Source organism: Colletotrichum orchidophilum, assembly GCF_001831195.1.
Source record: "Colletotrichum orchidophilum strain IMI 309357 chromosome Unknown Scaffold_76.1, whole genome shotgun sequence".
In the NCBI taxonomy this organism is placed as follows: domain Eukaryota; kingdom Fungi; phylum Ascomycota; class Sordariomycetes; order Glomerellales; family Glomerellaceae; genus Colletotrichum; species Colletotrichum orchidophilum.
This window is the reverse complement of record NW_019173032.1, coordinates 143,030-161,981: the sequence shown is the minus strand read 5'-3', so window position 1 is coordinate 161,981 and position 18,952 is coordinate 143,030. Positions and strand designations below refer to the sequence as shown.

General features: G+C 55.5%; 5 protein-coding genes across 5 annotated transcripts; 2 read left to right on the top strand and 3 right to left on the bottom strand.

The window, feature by feature from the left end:
* Positions 1 to 598: 598 nt before the first annotated feature.
* Positions 599 to 940, bottom strand: CORC01_08791 (uncharacterized protein; the record flags this gene model as incomplete). Its single annotated transcript, XM_022620421.1, has 1 exon — positions 599 to 940. The coding sequence occupies one exon, from the start codon at positions 938 to 940 to the stop codon at positions 599 to 601; it is 342 nt and encodes a 113-aa protein (XP_022473100.1).
* A 5,969-nt stretch (positions 941 to 6,909) lies between these two features.
* Positions 6,910 to 7,512, bottom strand: CORC01_08790 (uncharacterized protein; the record flags this gene model as incomplete). Its single annotated transcript, XM_022620420.1, has 1 exon — positions 6,910 to 7,512. A coding segment is annotated over one exon (603 nt), but the record flags the coding sequence as incomplete, so codon positions are not given.
* A 24-nt stretch (positions 7,513 to 7,536) lies between these two features.
* CORC01_08789 (uncharacterized protein) lies at positions 7,537 to 7,881 on the bottom strand (the record flags this gene model as incomplete). Its single annotated transcript, XM_022620419.1, has 1 exon — positions 7,537 to 7,881. One exon carries the CDS (start codon positions 7,879 to 7,881, stop codon positions 7,537 to 7,539), a length of 345 nt encoding a protein of 114 aa, XP_022473098.1.
* Positions 7,882 to 14,615: 6,734 nt separating this feature from the next.
* On the top strand, positions 14,616 to 15,671 carry CORC01_08788 (uncharacterized protein; the record flags this gene model as incomplete). Its single annotated transcript, XM_022620418.1, has 1 exon — positions 14,616 to 15,671. One exon carries the CDS (start codon positions 14,616 to 14,618, stop codon positions 15,669 to 15,671), a length of 1,056 nt encoding a protein of 351 aa, XP_022473097.1.
* Positions 15,672 to 16,784: 1,113 nt separating this feature from the next.
* CORC01_08787 (saccharopine dehydrogenase) lies at positions 16,785 to 18,306 on the top strand (the record flags this gene model as incomplete). Its single annotated transcript, XM_022620417.1, has 3 exons — positions 16,785 to 16,795; positions 16,859 to 16,941; positions 17,057 to 18,306. The coding sequence occupies 3 exons, from the start codon at positions 16,785 to 16,787 to the stop codon at positions 18,304 to 18,306; spliced, it is 1,344 nt and encodes a 447-aa protein (XP_022473096.1).
* Between the last annotated feature and the right edge of the window lie 646 nt (positions 18,307 to 18,952).

Sequence of the window (18,952 nt, the reverse complement as noted above, 5' to 3'; positions counted from 1 at the left end):
ATCCTCAAGAGGGAAAATGCGTTCAAAACTCGTAGCAAAATCGCTACGCGAACGCTGCGCGAATGCTCCGCGAACGGAACCATGGACCAGCGGCCCCTGACGGATCGAAGCGGGTGTTCTTGACGCATGCTCGTCTGACGGCTTTGGGACCAAGTTGAGCAAGCGGTGGGCGGTGCCTGGGCGGCAAAACCTTGGATTGTCCATAATGATGTAGCGACTTCGCCCGCAGACCAATAGCAGCAGGGACTTTTGCCGACTTTGCAACCACATCATTGAACCAGAGAGCAGCGGGGGCAGGCGTTCCGGCTTTGTCAAGCTTCTGCAGCTTTAGAAACAAGCCTGCTGAGCCCGATGGAGCTGGGTCATTTGGCACTCCCAGTCGAAGCTCCTGCAACCGCATCTGTAAGACCGGGCAGACAGTCTGCAGGTCGCCTTACTCAGGGGGGGTCGGCTGTAGGGGGGGAAACACCTCACCACCGTTCTTATTTTCAAGGGTAGAGGCTAGAGCAAAGCAAGCACTGCATGGCAGATTGTCTGGCCGAGTGGCTGAAGGGGGGGTATCTGTAATCGAAGTCGAATTTGGTGGTCAAGTGCGGGCTTACTTGCAGAATGGTACGAAGGACGGATACCTACAATGTAGACCATCAGGAACATGCGGATACCTGGCGGAGGAAGAAAAAGCAAAGCCAAACGGATGGGATGCGACAACGGCAGTGGATAGGTAGCCATCCTGGTCGCGATTACTTGCGAGTGCTGTGCGACAAGGACTCGATGATTGGGTAGCGAGTACATCGTTTCCCAAAAGCTTCGTCGATCCAAGGACGCCCGCTCGGGCTCGGTGGTGACAATAAAGAGAAGAGCGTGAATTGTGTCGCAAAGCTAGTGACAGCAAATATGAGCGTTGGTCACAGCTAGTGAGTTGTATCCGTAACAGCCTCATGTCGGCCATGTCTCGTGGAACGAAAAGAAACCCTGGCGGGGATGAGCAAAGATGTGGGGGCGAAGGACGGTTAGTAAATAATGGGACCGACCATGGCGTCTCCAATTTCTGTTGGCGTGCCTGGCATTGGGTAAAGGGGTGTGAGAGGTCGAGGACCCAGGCTCCCAAGGGGGGGCGTGGCACCATGACAGTCCAAGGGGAAGGAATCGTTAGGGTAGCATTGGACAGCGGTAGTCATGGCGGTGATGGCTGGCTCAATTAGCGGCGGCGGCAACCGGTAAGGGTGAGACTGGTTTCGTTAGCGCATGGAAGGGGTGATGAAGAGGGTTGGAAACCCAAGTCTTTCACTGCCTCATCCTCATCGACGTTACGTGCCCACACCCCTCCTTTTCCCATTCATACTCCTCAGCCCGCATTTCACCCTCACTCAGATCGGCGAGGTCTTTGCATAGTAGTGTTGGTAAACCAAAGGGCATACTACGCTAGCTCGCCGAACTACCGAGTCACCGCTACATGTTGTCGGCTCCCGGAATCTGCGTTCGTTGGCTGGATCGAGGTTCTCAATACTTTGAGCGACCTGGTGCCACCTCTACAAATAGATGCCAGCCAGTGTCTTCAAGCATATCTCACCGTGACTTTCTGAGTCCGGCTGACGGGAGCCGCCCCTCGTGCTGCGACGAGTCATGATCTGCAGTGCAAACTGGTTGAGCACACAAATCTTCCGTCTGGTTGCTTTGATCCAGATCGTAGGATCCGGCTGGCCTGGGATGGACCCTCAGTTGCTGAGAATGGCTCTCCGGATTAGCGGCCAAGTGCCCGCGGCCTTGCTTCTGCGCGTCTCATGAGCTTGCAGCACTTTCGACATTTCCGTAGCTCGTTCGCTCAGCGTGTAGTGTACCAACTCCACGCCTGGTCTCTCTGGCTAGGAAAAAATGAAAATGCTGCAGCTGCGTATCGGACTCAGCGATGAGACTTTTGAAGAAGAGGACAGAACGGAGAGAGTCCGGCAGCCAGACCATCCCCGGTCCCAGCCGCTCCACCGTGAAGAACGCCTTGATTGCCATTACCCGGTCAGACAGCCGCTAAAATCGCAAAGGGCGTTGGGCCCATGGCACTGGTTAGAGAGTGGCACCGGCCGGATACTTTTATCCCTCTCCAAGCAAGGCCCGCTGGGCCACACCCACGCTAGGCGACTGACGCTCTCCTCTCCTGCCTGACAGGGGTCTCATCATCTCCGAGCCAATCCCTGGCATCTTTCAGCACGTTGGAATCTCTGGGGCCGGGACTGGGGCCGGGGCCTTAGCTCGCTGGATGACAAGCCAAGGCCACACGACGGTGTATGGCCCATGTCTAGAATTGTGTGTGCTGGTTCCCGCATTTGGTCGGACTACTCAGATCGTCGCAGGTAGCTGCAATTGCCGCCGCATGGAGTCGTAAATGACCTCCGTACCCGACCTTGGTGAACCGTCCAAGCTAAAGGCTTCATTCTCTTTCCTTCGTACTGGCCGATGGGCCGGACGAAGTACATTGACCAGGGCGAGGAAAGAGATTTTAGCCGCTCTGGCGAATCGAACCGCTTGGGGGCAGTCTGAATCCGAAGAATGGTCAAAGAAGTGGACGCCCCGTTGTATCGTCCCGATGGTCAGTGCTTTCTGTCAAGTTCCCCCATCCATGCAGGACGCCCAATCAATCTTCAGGAGGTTCTCTCGTTGGCCCGCGCGTGAACAGTAGATCATCTGGTGGAACTGACCTTGCCAGGGCCGGTTCGAGGGGGTTGGCGGCGCGGGTTCTATACTAGTCGACAACCTCAAAGCGACCTTGGGAGGGTTGTAATCCCTGCCCTGTTTCATTCTCATCTCTTGCAGACCATAGGACGGCTTGTCCACTAGTATGTATAAGGCCTGGCCCACCAAAGCCGTCTCTTAGATCCCTGACTTCTCAAGCCTGGCTAGCCGGCATGACAGCTTTGCGCCTTAAAGTGTTCTTGTCGGTAGGCCCCGGTTTCACCGAGGCGATGACTGCTCTTCCCTCCGCCGGGTGGTGTTCCTCAAAGAATGCCAAACAAGACACAGTTAGCACACCACCCCCTTCAGCACAAACGGCCGAGCGTAGCCCGGGCTTTATTTAGCTCGAGAGTGATATTGTCGCTATGAGACTATGAGAGCCCGGAAGGTCTCCATGCTGATATCAAACGCGTCAGTGATTTGCAGTCCTTGGCGACCTGTTAGTTGAGGACCCCATTTTGATAGTGATCCAGAGCTTGACGCCCCGTTTTGTGCAACATGCTGATTGCTGTCAATTGATAGGCAAGAGGTCGGCGTTGCTTCGCACCATCTCCACCGATGCTTCCGAGTCGATGCTGTATCCGTACGTGACTGGAAAGCGTTGTGAAAGGTGAAGCACACCCCCGCGTGTTATCGCCCTCGCCCAGATGCGCCCACTACAGTATCCCAATGTTGGTCCTTGCAACTTTGAGCGTCGAAGCGGCGAGTAAGTGAGATAACTGAGGTCGGCAGTCGAGCTGGAACATGAGCAGTCAAAGTCAAGATCGGCCAGACTTCAGCTGGGTTGGCCGTGCGTGCGTGTTTTGTTGTCTGATTCCCATCCAGATCGAATTGGTGGCCTAGGTATCCGTATGGATAATGCGTTGGACAGACCAAGACTCGTCAATCGTGCGCGAATGGGGAAACTTGCATGCTGATCATCCCGCGGAAGCAATTTTGGCTTTCGTCCATCCAGCCACGCCCTCAAACTCCAAAGTGACCTAGCGCACAAAACCAAACAGAGTCGGACAGACTTCCGCTGACAAGGAACAGGATCGCTGGACTTCAGGCAAATGGCCCCGACACATAATGCGCAGGGAAGAAACGATGAATGCTCTCCCACGGACACCGAAACACCCGAGAAAAAGGGAGCTCTCTGGCCTCAAGGATGCGTATCTTCGTCGTTCTTCAAGACAGCTTCGATCAGCCATGAATCCTTGTGGCGCGGGTGGGTGCAGCGCAGAGCTGGTTGCCTTAATTCTGAAGAGCCGCCCAGAATGTGGCTGTGATGGCAAGCTTACATGCCTTTGCTGTGAGTTTTGTATTGGTGCGTGAGCGAGGCTGTGAGGGGCGAGAGTATTCCTCGTTGGTCAACTCAATGACCGCCGCGGAGGGGGCGATGCGAAAAGGAACGTGCAAAGGGAATTGTGGATAATGAGTAGCAGTACTTGGTCAATGTCGAACCATTGATGAAGGAATTAGAAGTACAAGGGCAGAAGCCGTGACTCAGTCGAGACTTCTGGTTCAGTGCCTCCGTGGCACGCAGTCAATTGCAAGAAGGTGAGTCGGTTACAAAATAGGCCGATGCTGAAGGGCGGCATCTGTGACAACTGCAAGTGGCCCACGGGTAGTAGCCGTGTGATCCGGCCGATGGGAATGACAGGGCTCAAGCTTTCAAAAGGTCTCGCCTGGCTGTGACCGCCCTTGATGAGCACAGTAACATGAGTAGGTGCAGAGATGAGTTGAAAGTCTTAGACGAGCTGGCTTCCAAGGACGAGGTGGAAGGTCCAGGGTGCATGTGAGATATGCTCCGTATACGTCCGTATTCCAACGAAGATCATGCTGTCCTAGGCAGGCGGATGTACATAGAGATTGTGGCATTAGGTTTCAAGGTCTCCGAAGCCCAGCGCACCCCCATGATCCGAGGAGAAGTAGTGGCCGGAAGTCAACATCGGAATGTTGGCAGTAGTGTACGGATAGAGCTGTGGTACTTGGTGGCACTCAAGCTAATTCTGATCAGCCGTCTCCGCACCTATGTCTACCTCAGCAATGCAAGGTTGCCGCCTCGGCATGGCTCGCCATGCCGCCCTGAAAAGTTGACGAGCACTAGCACACGAATGGTACAAGCGTGCTTGGAGAGCGAACCAGGTGACCCAGGCACCTCTGATGGCGAGGTTATTCCATTAGTGGTTTGTTGCACCTACAGCGTCAGGTCATTAATCTGTTTACAGCGTTAAGCTGAATCACCGCCGGGTGTGGTAGGAGCTTAGGCATGGGTGCAAACAGACTACGGATTGTGACCTGGCATTGTACCTGCTAAACTATAGGTTAATGCGGCACGGTGCTGCTATATGAATATCGAGTGTCGAGGCTGCGGCCTCGGGACACCATCGCATGGGCTGAATTTTTGGAGCGACCGATATGAACAATGGGCCTCGAAGCTTCACACCTTCGCTAATTAGTCGTCTATGGATCCGTTTCGGCCGATATTTGGGAAGATTTTTTTTATTAGGAGATTTAGCCTTTGAAGGCAGCTGGTGGTCGACTATCTCGGAGACTGCCCAGCTCGCATAGCGTCAACCCTGGAAATATTGAGGGCTGTCCAGTTGCCTACCTCACGGTCAGGAACACTATTGACATGTTGTATCTGCAATGTTTGTTGCCGATTACGTGGCTGCGAAGTGACGTCTACACTGATTTGGTAGTAAGCCGGGACAGGGTTATGGGCGTTGGTGAGTACTAGGCAGAACGTGTTGCCCAAGGCTCCAGAGATGTCTGACGGCACCTGGTCGGCTACCGGGAAGTTTCTGGGATGTCGAGCCTGTGTCGACGAAGCCTCAACTAGATAAAAGAGGCACGCACGAGGCCTTGGTTACGGCATGACGGTATATCGCAGAGCTTCAAAACTTAGCATTGCCGTCAGTTAGCCCAATGGTGCAGCCAATCAAGCGGATGGAACGCTCCGAGACTCAGCGTCAGCCGAAACGTTTGAATTGGGTGACGTGTTGGCAACAGGGGGCAAGTTTCCCAGGAATACGTCTGCGCACCTCTGTACATGCACCGGACATCAGGTCGTAGGTGGAGGTAGGCGAGGGGGAGTGTGTGAGGGTGAAAAGGCAGCTGGACGGAAAACTTTGCGGGCCACTTGGTCATGTTGCCGCAAGACAATCTCCAAGCATCGTCTCTCTCATGCATGTGAGGATTCGTCTGATGGGAAAGCAAAAAGACTTGAGCCGAGAAATGGGAGGGATCCGTCGTCCCCCAGCGGAGAAGGGGTGAAGGGCGTGTTCTAACAACGGCTTTGGCACCGGCAAGCCTTCGGTTGCATACCGCGGATGGCGTTTGGATGAAACGAAGATGCAAGGACAATAACCATCGGTGAAAGGGGGCGAGGCGACAACTAGGTCACGTGTACAGTGCCTCGTGTGCTTGGGTGCGTGTTGTGCTGGGTGAGGCCGCACATCCCATCAATCCCAGGCGGCCCAACGCTTGAAAGCGCGTGCTTGGATGAGCCTGGGCCGGCGAGTCCCAGTTTATCGCTCTACTACGTGGTCCGCAGAAGTCTGCGGGCTGAACGGAACAAGTGCGTGTGCAGGCTGCAAGGTGCGGCCTGAGTGCACGCTGCAGCAGTTGCAGCCGCAAGACGCGAAGAAGGCGGAGACCATGGGCCAACGACCCCCTCCCTTTCTGATATCCCGATGGGACAGTCCAGTCCTGTCCTGCTGATTGCCTCGCAGGCTTGCACACTCCTCAGCGTTGCTTGCGTTGCTGCCGCTCGATGCGCCTGCTGGAGTCTGGAGAACGCGTCAGGGATACGTGTTGGGGACTGCCAGCACCCTGACAGATAACGGAGACTCGAGTGGCACCTCATGTACGGATACACAGCAGTAAGGTCCACAACAAATGCAAATATGCATCTTCGGTAATCATGTCGGAGGAAATGCAAACCTCCAGCCTAACCAGACTGCAAGCAGTCAAGTGGGAGAAGCGGGCTGATTTGGGCTTGTCAGGGGCGGTGCGACCATGATAGGCAGCACGTCGTGAATGGTGAACTGTAACGAATGTCATGGCCACGCCTGCTGTGTCAATCCTCAATGGTTGGTAACAGAGAAACATGGATGGCTGCACCAAAGTATGAGAGGGATGGGGAGGTGTCCGTACGTCACTCGCTGTTTGACAAGCTATGGAAGAAAGTTGCGCTGTTAACTACCAGTGAGTCCAGCGACCAATGTAGCGCTTCAAAGTGTGATTGCCCGATGGCTGAGTGAGAGTGAGACTGACTTGAGGGCGGGCACTGTTAATGGTGGGTGGGTTTGGGTGGCATGCCTGGAAATGAACAACAGCGTGACCAAATAGACCAGTCCAGGCCGCCCAGCGAAGTGGGAAAGCGCAGATGAGGGATGCCGTTGCGTCCAAGTGGGTTTCCTGCCGGTGAGGTAAGTGCGAGTGCGAGTGCGTGCAGTGGATGCCTATCCTGTATCCGTAGTGTCGGCCAAAGTGGCCCAGCGGAACAAAATGACGAGGCCGACGGCGGCGATGGAGTCTACGACAGGAAGGCGCACAGGAAAGGAGAGACAAGGCGCTACAGGTGAACGTTACCAGTCGTAATGATCGAGGGAGCTCCATGTCGCTGCCGTGAGAGATTGGAACGAGGCGAATCAGCGAATGAGCGGACGCGAGCCGATGAGTCTTGCTGATCCATGTCAACGTGGTACCTTGGCCCGGAGTACTTGTGCTTTGATGGTTGATGCGATTCAGCGCTTGCCAGGCAGGCCAGGCAGGCCAGGGTAGGCTTTCAGAGGAATGGCATCGATGATCTGCTGAAGCTGATCTCTAGCCGCTCGTCACCCAAAGACTGGAGTGAGGAGTGACGTGGAAATTGGCCCTGGTGTTTGCCAGACCTCCCCACCGACGGTATCCACCCTCCTCTATCGATACCGAGGATTCATTCCCTGAGCATAATCTCCTCTGCGGATTCAACCCTCGACCCAGGATCACTGGCGGCCTGCCCACTTCAAGCTTCTCGAAGGTGCTTGGGAACAGGGCCCGGTGCGACGCGGATCCCAGTGCCAGATTGGCCGCTGACGCCCGTCTTGCCTGCAATGTCCGGAAGTTGCTTGGCTTGTCGAGTGACTGGATGGGCTGCGATGCAGTAGCCGTACCGTACTCACTATCCATCGACAAGGAGGCTGTGACTCGCTGGGCCAACAAGACCGCATTTCTTGCACAGCCCGCAGAGACCAGTCATAAGTGACGTCCGGCGTTCTCCTCCCCAATCTCCCTCAAGATTGCTTGTATCCGTAAAGTACTCTGTCACTTGGCTCGAGATGTGGTGCTCATGTGATATTTCTGGCCTGGTGTTGTACTTACAAATGTCCTCTAGTCAAAGGTCTTGCGTCTTCCGCCTTCAAGCTTTAGCAATGACTAGCAAAACACCACTGACTTGGCTCATCAGACCTTGGATGCGCGCCCATGTCAAACGTCCAGATATCCTCAGATGGGACGGGACGGCCTGAGACACAGCAACGGACGAAGGGCAAGCTTGCTAAACTCTCAAGGCGGGGCGTAAGGGGAGATCGGCTGCGGCCCAGTTTCCAGCGTAGTGATGGCCCCGTGTCGATACTACAGCGAGCCAAGGCGGACCGAAAACTCGCTGTCACAGGCCGTCGGCTTGCTCAAGTGCCACCGATATTAACCCAGTATCGACTACCCACACCACAAAGAGCGCATCGCCCCCCTCATAAGGGAACCCGCATACCATGTAGAAGGAAGGCCGGCCTGGGGTGTCGTCGCGTCGGTGAGAGCAGGGACTGGCGTAGACAGGGGCGAAAGAAGCGCTGAAAGTTGGAACTTGGCCTGAAGAGAGAAATTTGCCGGGCCTAGGGACGGGGTGCTGAGCTGTGGTGGTGGGCGGGTCCAAACTCTCCAATCGCGGGCTCGCCTCAAATGACGGACGTCTCCATCTATGGCATGGATATACAGGTGACGGGCATGCGGATTGTTGGTGAGCGGTACGGAGTACGCTTTGGCCAAGGCGCGGTGCTTCGCAAAGGGCGGTCCTGAGGACCTGAGTTACGTTAGCTGAAGTCTGTCGTGGACTTGTGGGATAGATCAGCCCACCAGGCTCAATGGCTTGATGCCTGAGGCCGTCACAACCCTGCCTTCGCGTTTTTTTCCTTTTTTTCCTTTTTTTTCTTTTTTTTTTTTTTCTCTTTCCTACCTGACCTTAGCCTCCGGTCGGCAGACAGCAGAGCATCTACTCCACCCACCAGCCCACCAGCATTCGTACCTTCGCTTCTACATGTCCCTGCCCGGGGTTGGGCAAGGATTCTCCTCTGCCCTTTTTGGCACCATCATCCTGCACTGCGGCCCCTTGACAGAGAAAGTACTTTGTGGCTGCTTGTGGCTCTACATTGTATGTGCTCAAGTCTCTGCAGTACGTATTGCTTACTTTCTCCAGCAAACTTCCGTCCTCGCTGTCCGGGAACTAGCGCATCTCGGTCATTTTAAATGTGCCAGTCAACCAGAGCCTGCAGCGTGCAGGCGCGTGTGTCTAGGTGTTGTAGAGTGTGACGATGTGCACTAATGAGATCTCTCTGAACATTCTACCCTCCCACACCTCCTTCCCTCCCTGCTCGCTCCGTCGCCTGGAGTAATCGACCAATAACTACCAAGTACGGTTAGGCCCGATGTATTGAATATCACTTTCGTTTACCGCAGTCCACCTTGTTTTCATCTTTCCCTCACGCTGCGTGCTTTGGTACAGAGCGGGGGCCATCGACACGCAGTACCTTACTTGCTTGAAGTTGCAGCCGCCTTTTGACTTCTGTTAGGGTGGGGAGGGCCGATTCTGGATCTGCCTCTTTTTTTTTTTTTTTTTTTTTTTCCTTCCTCAATGGTAATGCCAGTTAGCCGCTGCCCACTTTGACTTCGCGGGACTGACATGTCTGGAGACGCTTAGACAAGTACGGCAAGTCAGGTCGCAGCAGAGAACTTGCGGTCTCCAATTTGACTCCGACTACCTAACCCCTGGCCTGTGTCCCTGGATCCTTCTCCTCTTCCTTCTTCTCTGCTTGCTTTGCGCCTTGGGCCTTGTACCATGCTGTTTCTCGCCCTGTCTGTCTCTACATCGTATTGCGTTGTCAGGACCAGGCGCTGCCTTTGAGTGTGGCCGCCCCCGAGTCCCCGCTAGCCCTTGCTGCCATATCTCCGTACGCAGGCGGCAGCAGCCTGCAGGCACTGAGCCCGATGGTAATTGTCGCGGGGCGGATTTGGCCCTTTCCCAATTGCATATTCCCGGGGGCCGTAGCTTCATGAACGAAGCAAGGCACCTAGGTGGGTCGGCGCTACAACAAAGGTCACCGTGACCTATGCTACCATGTTACCATCACCTAATGATAAGTATCGACTGTATCGCAAAATCTCCATTTCTTTTTTCTAACAAGGTATTGATTGCCCCGCTATTCTATTCCTCGACAACTTTTCTTCTCCTTCTCTTTCACCAGTGCCATTAACCGCTCCTCGTCGGCTTGTGGTTTCCTGCCGCAGCTTCACCCTCCCCCCCATCCCACCCTCTTTCCCTTCATCCTTTTCCTTTTTGCCCTTTCCCCCCCTTGGCCCAGACTGTGCTATGTCCACCACACACCAGGCTCATATCTGTGGGAGCTGGACCTTCGGCACCCTACAGCTCCTGCCACGCTCTGGGTAACAGCTGACTCTTGCTTCAGGACTGGGCATGAGGAGGGGCCCAGCACAGAGAGAAAATGGGGACGGCCGCGTACCGGTTTACTTTCTTTCCACCGCATTCATCAACAGAAAACTCTGGTATACAGTACTTTGTTCGCCAAGCAGGCCGAGTGATGCCGCCCAACCATCCACACACCAACCGACTTCCTTTGTTAATTACTCGGCCGCTGACTGTGTGAGCGTCTCTCACATCCTTTACTTCCACATCCATGATCCATATCGGAGGTTTCGCAATCCCACGTTCCAATCTGATGCAATTTGCCCACTCGGGCTGGTGTTGCCAACACATCGTTACCCTCACTGGCTTGCCGAAACCCAGAAACCACCCGTGCTCGTGTCCCCCATCTAGATGTGATCACCTGCTGTGGAGGAACCATGACGGCTTGCCCACTCGACACCTCACTGGTCGCAGTCCCTGCGATGCGGATATCTCGAAAGACCCGTCTACGCAAATTCTTGTCATGACCGATGACACCCACGTTTACGACTCAAGCCTATGCTTGCATGACCGGGTCATCAAGACAATCTCGGCCAGACTCTATGGGATGACTGATGAGTGTGAATAGAGTATCCGTACGCCGACTGCGTATCCGGATAGCATTAAAAAAAAACCATCACCAACTACCCACTCGCTGCAACAACGCGGCCCGTGGCAGTCAGGCTACCACCACTCTATCCCCCTCCGGGACACGCGCGGCCACCGCCTCCGGTCGATTCATGGCCCTCGTCAGATTCAGCTTGCACCGTACAAGAATCAAGCGGTACGAATCCCCGTCAACAAGAAAGTCTGAGCGAATTAGTGAGACTACCACAGTGGCCCATGGGCTGTCTCGCCCAGCGTGTTGCTATTCGGCCTCCCCCTTGGAATGAGATGGCCTGCGACAACTCTGTCAAATCGGCCCTTGGACCTTGGCTCGTTCTCCCACAGTAGTCACATACATACCTACCTACCTATGGATACCATTCCTGCTATTGTTGACCCTTGACGGAGGAACAAGAAAGCGATACGCTACCCACAACACCCACACCCGAAGCCCAAAGCCGTAACTCTCAATCATGCTGCGCGTGTGCACGAATTTGCGTACCGCCCCTCGCCGCCGTCTCCGCAAACTATTCTCTACACTAGGGCCAAAGGGGGGGGGGGGGGGGCCAACACCGCCCCCCCCCCCCCGCCCCCCCCCCCCCGCCCCCCCCCCCGCCAACCATTCCCACAGCGGGGGGCGAGGGGGGGGGGGGTGGGCAGAACTGCAAACCAACACCGTCGTGAGCGAGATCTGTGATCCGCTCTCATCCGTCCCACCTACCATCCTTTTGGAAAGCGGCTTGTCAGTTGATAATCCCACACCTCCTTGCATACACCCCATTGGACCTGTCCCAAGGACGACTGCAAACAATCAACGTTCCGTTTCGTACCTCGGGGTGTCGCTCAACAGGGTTCAGTATCGTCCTGCACTTTTGGTCGCGTAAGGAGTACGATCTCTTACGATCAATATCGATAACCCAAGATACTACAGTCCTCATCTCCCATGGTAGACACCAAAAGTGTGGTTGACGTGTAACAGCCAAAATCGCACCGTTCAGTGGATTTGGAGTCTCGCCATCCAGACCACTGTCGAGCTTAAAGCGGGTTTGTGTTGCTTGGTCACCATGCGACATTGGAGAAGCGAAAGAAGCATACATCACATCATAGCCTTCGCAAAGTTTCTGCCGACAACCTGGAAGCAGCTTGCTTTCTCGAAGGGTACGTACTATTTGGCCAGGGTTTCCCTCATGCGGAGCCATCTCCGTGCTTCTCTCAAAGTTCTTCTGCGCCCTGAGACCAAGACCCCGATGGAGATCGTGGGCTTTTCAAAGTCTGTGCTTTCCGCATCTTTCCTTTTTTCCTCTTTCGCCCTCTGTCTTTCTGCGTTGACAGCGCCGTGAGTAGAAGGTTTTCCGCTCCGCTTTGAGCAAAACTACTCGGCGATGGTTCCGAGTGCAGTGCCGGTACCAAGGACGACGAAATGGGCTGTTATCTCGTTTCCACAACCTTGCCGCTTAACACCAGTCTCGGCTACAGAGGTACATGCTGTGATGGAAATGCAAGGTCCTCTTTCCAATCTGTCAGACAGGACCGTCTGTCGGTCACACACAGAAGTGTCATCAGTAGCAAGCGGCCACCTAGTGTAGGTGGGTGGCACTTTCTCGGAAACCACCAAAACATGCAAGGCAAGATGCACATCCCCATCTTCACGTACCAGCGCTAGGGGGAGGGGAGGCTTGAGCCTTGGAGGGATGACGGTCATGGATTCATGGTCCCAGGAGCGGCTGCCTTTTCCCTTGGGTTCCATAGATCCCCGACGGGCTAGTACTGCAACACCCCTTCTCATCCGACCCGTCAATTCGAACTTAGGGGTGCCGGGGGAGGTCTCATCCTCGACGGCGGCTTACAACTGGCCGGACTTGGACGACTCAATGCAATAAGGCCACCCTCAGGGTCGAGGCAACAAGGAATGTGGCTTCCCTTGGACCCCTTCTTAACTTCTGGGTCCCTTGGACTGACGGCGCGCTCTGCTCTGGTGGCGCTAGCGCTGGCGGTGATGGTGGCATCCGTACCTAGGAACAGGGTATTCGTGTTGCACGAGACGCAAGCAGGGGTAGTAATATCTCTCCAGACTCCGACATGGCGGCGTGAGCGCCTGGGCCGAGCGGTTCTTTCGTTCTTTATGGGGCCAGAGACATTCCATCCATCTTCTCTTTGCTTTCCTTGCGTCCTTGCGTCCTTGACCGCCCGCCACCCGCGAGCCCCCCTTCCATCTCTAGGTACGTGGGTACGTGGGTACATGAAAGTGCTAGGTATTCCGCAGACTCTCGCGGTCTTCCCAAGTGCCCCCTGGCCCCTGCCCTGCTCACCCGTTGACCAGGGGCGATACCTTGCGTGCCGTTGTCCCACAGGCACTTTGTCTTGGTCGACTTTTCGAGCCTTGCATCCCGCCATGGCACTGTAGTCGCAGTCGGGTTTGGCTGCTTTGGCATGGCGAGGTACGAGGTGCAAGGCACGTAGGTACCCAAGGGCCGTCCATGTCCCATCTGCTCTGTTACCCAAACAATGGAGACGCGACAGTCAGTCATTCCCTCACACAGCACCAGCACCAGCACCAGCACCATAATCAGCACCACCATGCGGCGTCGAATTGGCACCGCAACCTGGTTCGCTCCACAATCCATTTGTCCATCCACCGCCGACGCTCCCTCCCTAATCCCATCCATCCCTCCCTCCTCCAGAGTCCAGTGTCCGCTCCGTACCTAGGGCCAGAGCCACACAATCTGAGCCAGAGCACCAGCGAGGCAATCAACCACTCATCCACATCCGCATCCACATCCACACCCACCGCCGCTTTGCCCACCACCCCCACCAGCACTATCGACAAGTCCGTCCATGCTTTCCTCCCAGTGCCTCCTCCCCTAGCCTCCTACCATCCCCCCTCCCCTTCCCCCCGCGGTCGTGGAGTAGGTACCTCGAGCCCCAAAGGAAATCAGCCGCCTCGTCTGCTTCGACCCGAAATGCACGACGCTCCGTCGTGAGATCCATGCTCAACCCATATGACGCAGCCCGCTGGCGCCCCCCTTCAACACCTAGACACACCTACTTCGTACCCAGACACACCCACACACTCACACAAACAGAGACGGAAACAGTACGTACCCCCCCTGCCCAGCCACGCCTGGGACGCCTACGCTGTGCTGCGCGGGTACCTCCTCCCATCAACATCCCATCCACCCATGCACACAAGCCGCGCTCGCTGCCTCCTCGTACGGATACACACACATGCCAAACCGTTCGTGGTCTGAATTACTTGTTGGCCCACTCCGCACCCTTGGACGAGTTGCTCCTCTGCTGGAGCTAAGGTTTGATTTTATCCTTCAAGACCGATCTAGTATCACCCATGTCTTTTCTCGCTATTGTAATCCCTTGGGCTTTTGCGAGCAAGGCCTCTTGTCCATACATAGCCTGGGCTGAGCCCGTCCTCTCCAAGTCCCATATATCATCATCTGCCGCAGCTCCTTCCACCATGGCCTTTTAGTTTAGGAACCAACAGCCCGCAACTTCTCTCACTTCCATCTCTCATCGCTATCCATCATAACACCCATCTTTCCGGCACCACCCATATATCAACACCAACAAGATGATGCCCACGCTCATGGGAGGCGTCCTCCCCGGGCCCGTTCCCACACCATATCACACTGACACCTTTTTCGACGACTTGTCAAGACAAATGGCTCTCTCCCAGGCGTCACGGAGGCTATCTCGAGGCTCTAACGGACAACGCAGCGCGGGAGGTATGCGTGTAGCCAAGCCCACCAGTGCCAGCAACAGCCCAAGGTCATCAGCAGCTATACAAGCAAGGAGGAGGACTGTGGTGAACGATGGAAACCTGGCAAGGCGGAGACATCAGCCCATGGACCAAGTTCCGATGCCCGACTACAGTTCTCAGTCTCGACCAACACGTCCGCTCAGCTGGCACCCTTCAACCTTTCAGCAACAGAAGGTGACCTTTGCTCCAAGCATGGCACAATACCCTTTCCCTCCTGTCACGTCGGCATATGACATCGACAGCTATCACGTCTATCAGCAGTTCCCGCCAACTCCGGCGGCCTACTCCTGCAATACCTCCCCTGTCGCCTCCTTCTCCCCTCTCTCACTTCCTTTTGGAGGATATGATGGCTCCAATTTTCTGCCTGTTGAGGGTTGGAACGTACCTCATCAAGCACCACCAGCATATGTTTCATCAGACACGACTGGCTATGCCGAGCCTTTCCCAGCTCTGCCAACCACTCTCCCGGAACTCACGCCGTCTTCCTCCGCGACGCAATGGAACCCAAATCACATGCACGACTTCATTAGCACTTCTCCGCCCACCCCCGAAACGCTGCCGCAGGCCCAGCAGCCCCAACCTATTGTACCAAATGAGGACACGATCCCTTATCAACCACTCGACGAGCCAGAGGAGGAGGGTGAAATCTTGGTGGGCATGGGGCTCTATGATGCTCCCGACAAGTACGAGCAGGACCCTCAACTCGACACGTCTCGTTCTGCCATGTCCTCATTGCTGGGCACATCCTTCCGCCCTCAGGAGGGTACTGGCAAGGGCCTGAAGCTGGAGGAGTCATGGCAGCCTCCCGAGAGTGACGACGAAGACGAGGATGAGCAGGATGATGCCGATGGCGAGGACTCAGACTAATGACACGACCAAGAAAAAGGACAACTCCTACACAGGACAACACCAGCGCAAAGCGTTTATGATTTTACGACGAAACTTGTAGACCATGTATGATATGAAGATGTAACATCAAAAAACGGGCTTGGGGGCCGTGGGGGCTATGGAGCTGTGCGCTCCTAACGTCGGAGACGGGAGGAAACCACGCGAAGGCCAATACCCGAAGATGGAAATATGAGCCAAAATTGTGGCCCTGCCGTCACAAAAGAAAAAGGCCGATTAAATCGCCTAGATAGAAATAATTTCAACGCGTAAAGTGAAAGTAAACATCTATTTTGTCCTCTACTCCCCTCCCTTGCTGCGTGAATGGATGAACAGGAGCTGCAGCAGCCAAACACGTAGCATATGGTAATCGTAACTGCACCAACACAACCACGAGCGAGAGGCGCTGGATCGAAGTTCAATCGTCAACGCGGACACTAAAAATAAGCGAAAAAGAGCCTCCCGAACAGCACCCCTGTCGAGCATGGCATGAGCTGCATATGGGTCCATGCTCCCTTGTCACATTCGGGAATTATCCAATCAGCTGAGAGGAATATTCCCCACCCCCGCCGTTCTGGCCAGCCCTGCCAGATTGCAAGACACCCCGCCCGTGGCCCCTGGAAAATTTCTGGTGACCTCACCGGAGGCAGGCACGCCGCACGCTGCACGCCGCACACCGCACACCCAGCCACATCCCTCCCACAGTACTGTGCGAGGCCCCGAGTGCGCACCTCTCTACGTGCCTGCCCGTCTGCTTGTGTGCGTGAGTAAGTAAGTAAACCTTCCCATCAAAGTGAGGAGAGGGGGGGATGGCCGCCGTTATCGGATCGGCTTGGCAGTTTTACCCCACCATGGATGCTTTGGAAAATTTCCTTGCCCGTCGAGTCACGAATCACGAATTACGACATTGAGAGAACATTGGGCTCCAGTTCGGGTTCTCATCCGTCAGTTCGAGTGGGTTTCCCTTTCCTATGGCTGCCCCTCATTGCCGGTTCGATAATGAACCTGGATTGACTCCCACTGACAACCAAAAGTTGCAACCAACACTATTGACCACGATACCATCACTGGGAAAGAAACTAGTCAATTTTCACAATGGCATCCCAGTAAGGTGGACACTTCCGAACACACTCCAGAGGACATATCCGCTAATGGTTTCACAATGAAAGGAGCGTTTTGATGCTCGGCGCGGGCTTCGTGACCCGGCCGACGCTTGACATCCTCAGCGATGCCGGAATCCCCGTCACCGTTGGTACGAAATCCCCCTTTCTCACCTCCTCCCTATCCGCCCGGTCCAGACATCAGGGCACCCGTTGCCTACCGTCCAGTTCTAGCAATCGATAACTAAACATTTCCCCAACACATAGCCTGCAGAACTCTCGAGTCCGCCAAGAAGCTGTCCGAGGGTGTCAAGCACGCGACTCCCATCTCCCTCGATGTCAACGACGACAAGGCCCTCGACGCCGAGCTGGCCAAGCACGACCTCGTCATCAGCCTGATCCCCTACACCTTCCACGCAACCGTCATCAAGTCGGCCATTCGCCAGAAGAAGCACGTCGTCACCACCAGCTATGTCTCGCCCGCCATGATGGAGCTGGACCAGGCGGCCAAGGACGCCGGCATCACTGTCATGAACGAGATCGGACTGGACCCCGGCATCGACCACCTCTACGCCGTCAAGACGATCGAGGAGGTCCACCGCGAGGGCGGCAAGATCTTGTCCTTCCTCTCGTACTGCGGCGGCCTCCCCGCCCCCGAGGCCTCTGACAATCCGCTCGGCTACAAGTTCTCGTGGTCGTCCCGCGGCGTGCTGCTCGCGCTCCGCAACGCGGCCAAGTACTACAAGGACGGCCAGGTCGTCGACGTCTCCTCCAAGGACCTCATGGCCACCGCCAAGCCCTACTTCATCTACCCGGGCTACGCCTTTGTCGCCTACCCCAACCGCGACTCGACCCCTTACAAGGAGCGCTACAACATCCCCGAGGCACAGACCATTGTCCGCGGCACCCTCCGCTACCAGGGCTTTCCCCAATTCATCAAGGTGCTCGTCGACATTGGCTTCCTCGAGGACGCCGCGCAAGAGACGCTCGCCAGCCCCATCGCGTGGAAGGACGCCACCAAGGCCGTCGTCGGCGCCGCGTCGTCGAGCGAGAGCGACCTCGAGGCGGCCATCATGGCCAAGGCCCACTTTGAGTCACCCGAGGACCAGCAGAGGATCCTCAGCGGCCTGCGGTGGATCGGCGTCTTCTCGGACGAGAAGATCACCCCGCGCGGCAACCCGCTCGACACGCTCTGCGCGACGCTGGAGAAGAAGATGGAATTCGAGGAGGGCGAGCGCGACATGGTGATGCTGCAGCACAAGTTCGAGATTGAGCACAAGGACGGCTCGCGTGAGACGCGGACGTCGACGCTCGCCGAGTACGGCGAGCCCAAGGGCTACTCGGCCATGGCTAAGCTCGTTGGTGTCCCCTGCGGCGTTGCCGTCCAGCAGGTGCTCAACGGCACGATTGCGGAGCGCGGCGTCCTCGCGCCGATGAACTCCAAGATCAACGACCCCATCATGAAGGAGCTCAAGGACAAGTACGGCATCTACCTCATCGAGAAGACCTTGTCTTAGGTCCGAGGTTTGATGGAGGGTGGAGTGTGCCTACCGGGTTTGCTGTCTTGCGCACAGCAGTTGCCTTGATGAGAACATGGTAAAAAGTTAAGAGGTTGTTGCTTGAGGAAAAATAGAAAACGCTTTGACGTGTCCACGACGATGTGTGTTGGTTGCCTACCTAGTCTTCCCTCAATTTCCTTCTCATGTCATATGTGAAGCCAAAGAGATGAATGTGTTGTTTCATGCAGCACTCGGTCGACCGAGTTCAAGGCATGGGTAGGAATGCTCAGATGTTTGGCTTGTGATGATGTGCTAAAAGACGACGACGCCAAGTCGTCTCAATTTGGGAGGGAGTCGATACAGTGTCCCGTACTCTGGTTTACGACGATTACATTTCAAGGTCAGAAGAATTCCAGAGAAGGTGCATCTCGTCTGATGTCCAATGACGGGCATACTAAAGGCTCCTTCCAGAACAACCGCGTGGAGTGGAACGAGCTTTGCCCTTGATTTGTACTTCTGATGGTGTGAGAAGAGTGAGTGAGTGAGTTGGGGGTGCGTGTGCGCTGTTGCATATTGTGGCGTCGCGTGTCCCAGACGAATGAATTGTCCCGCTTGGGGCGTCTGAAAAGGTAGGAGACGGTAATGAGTATGAGTGTGAGTGTGA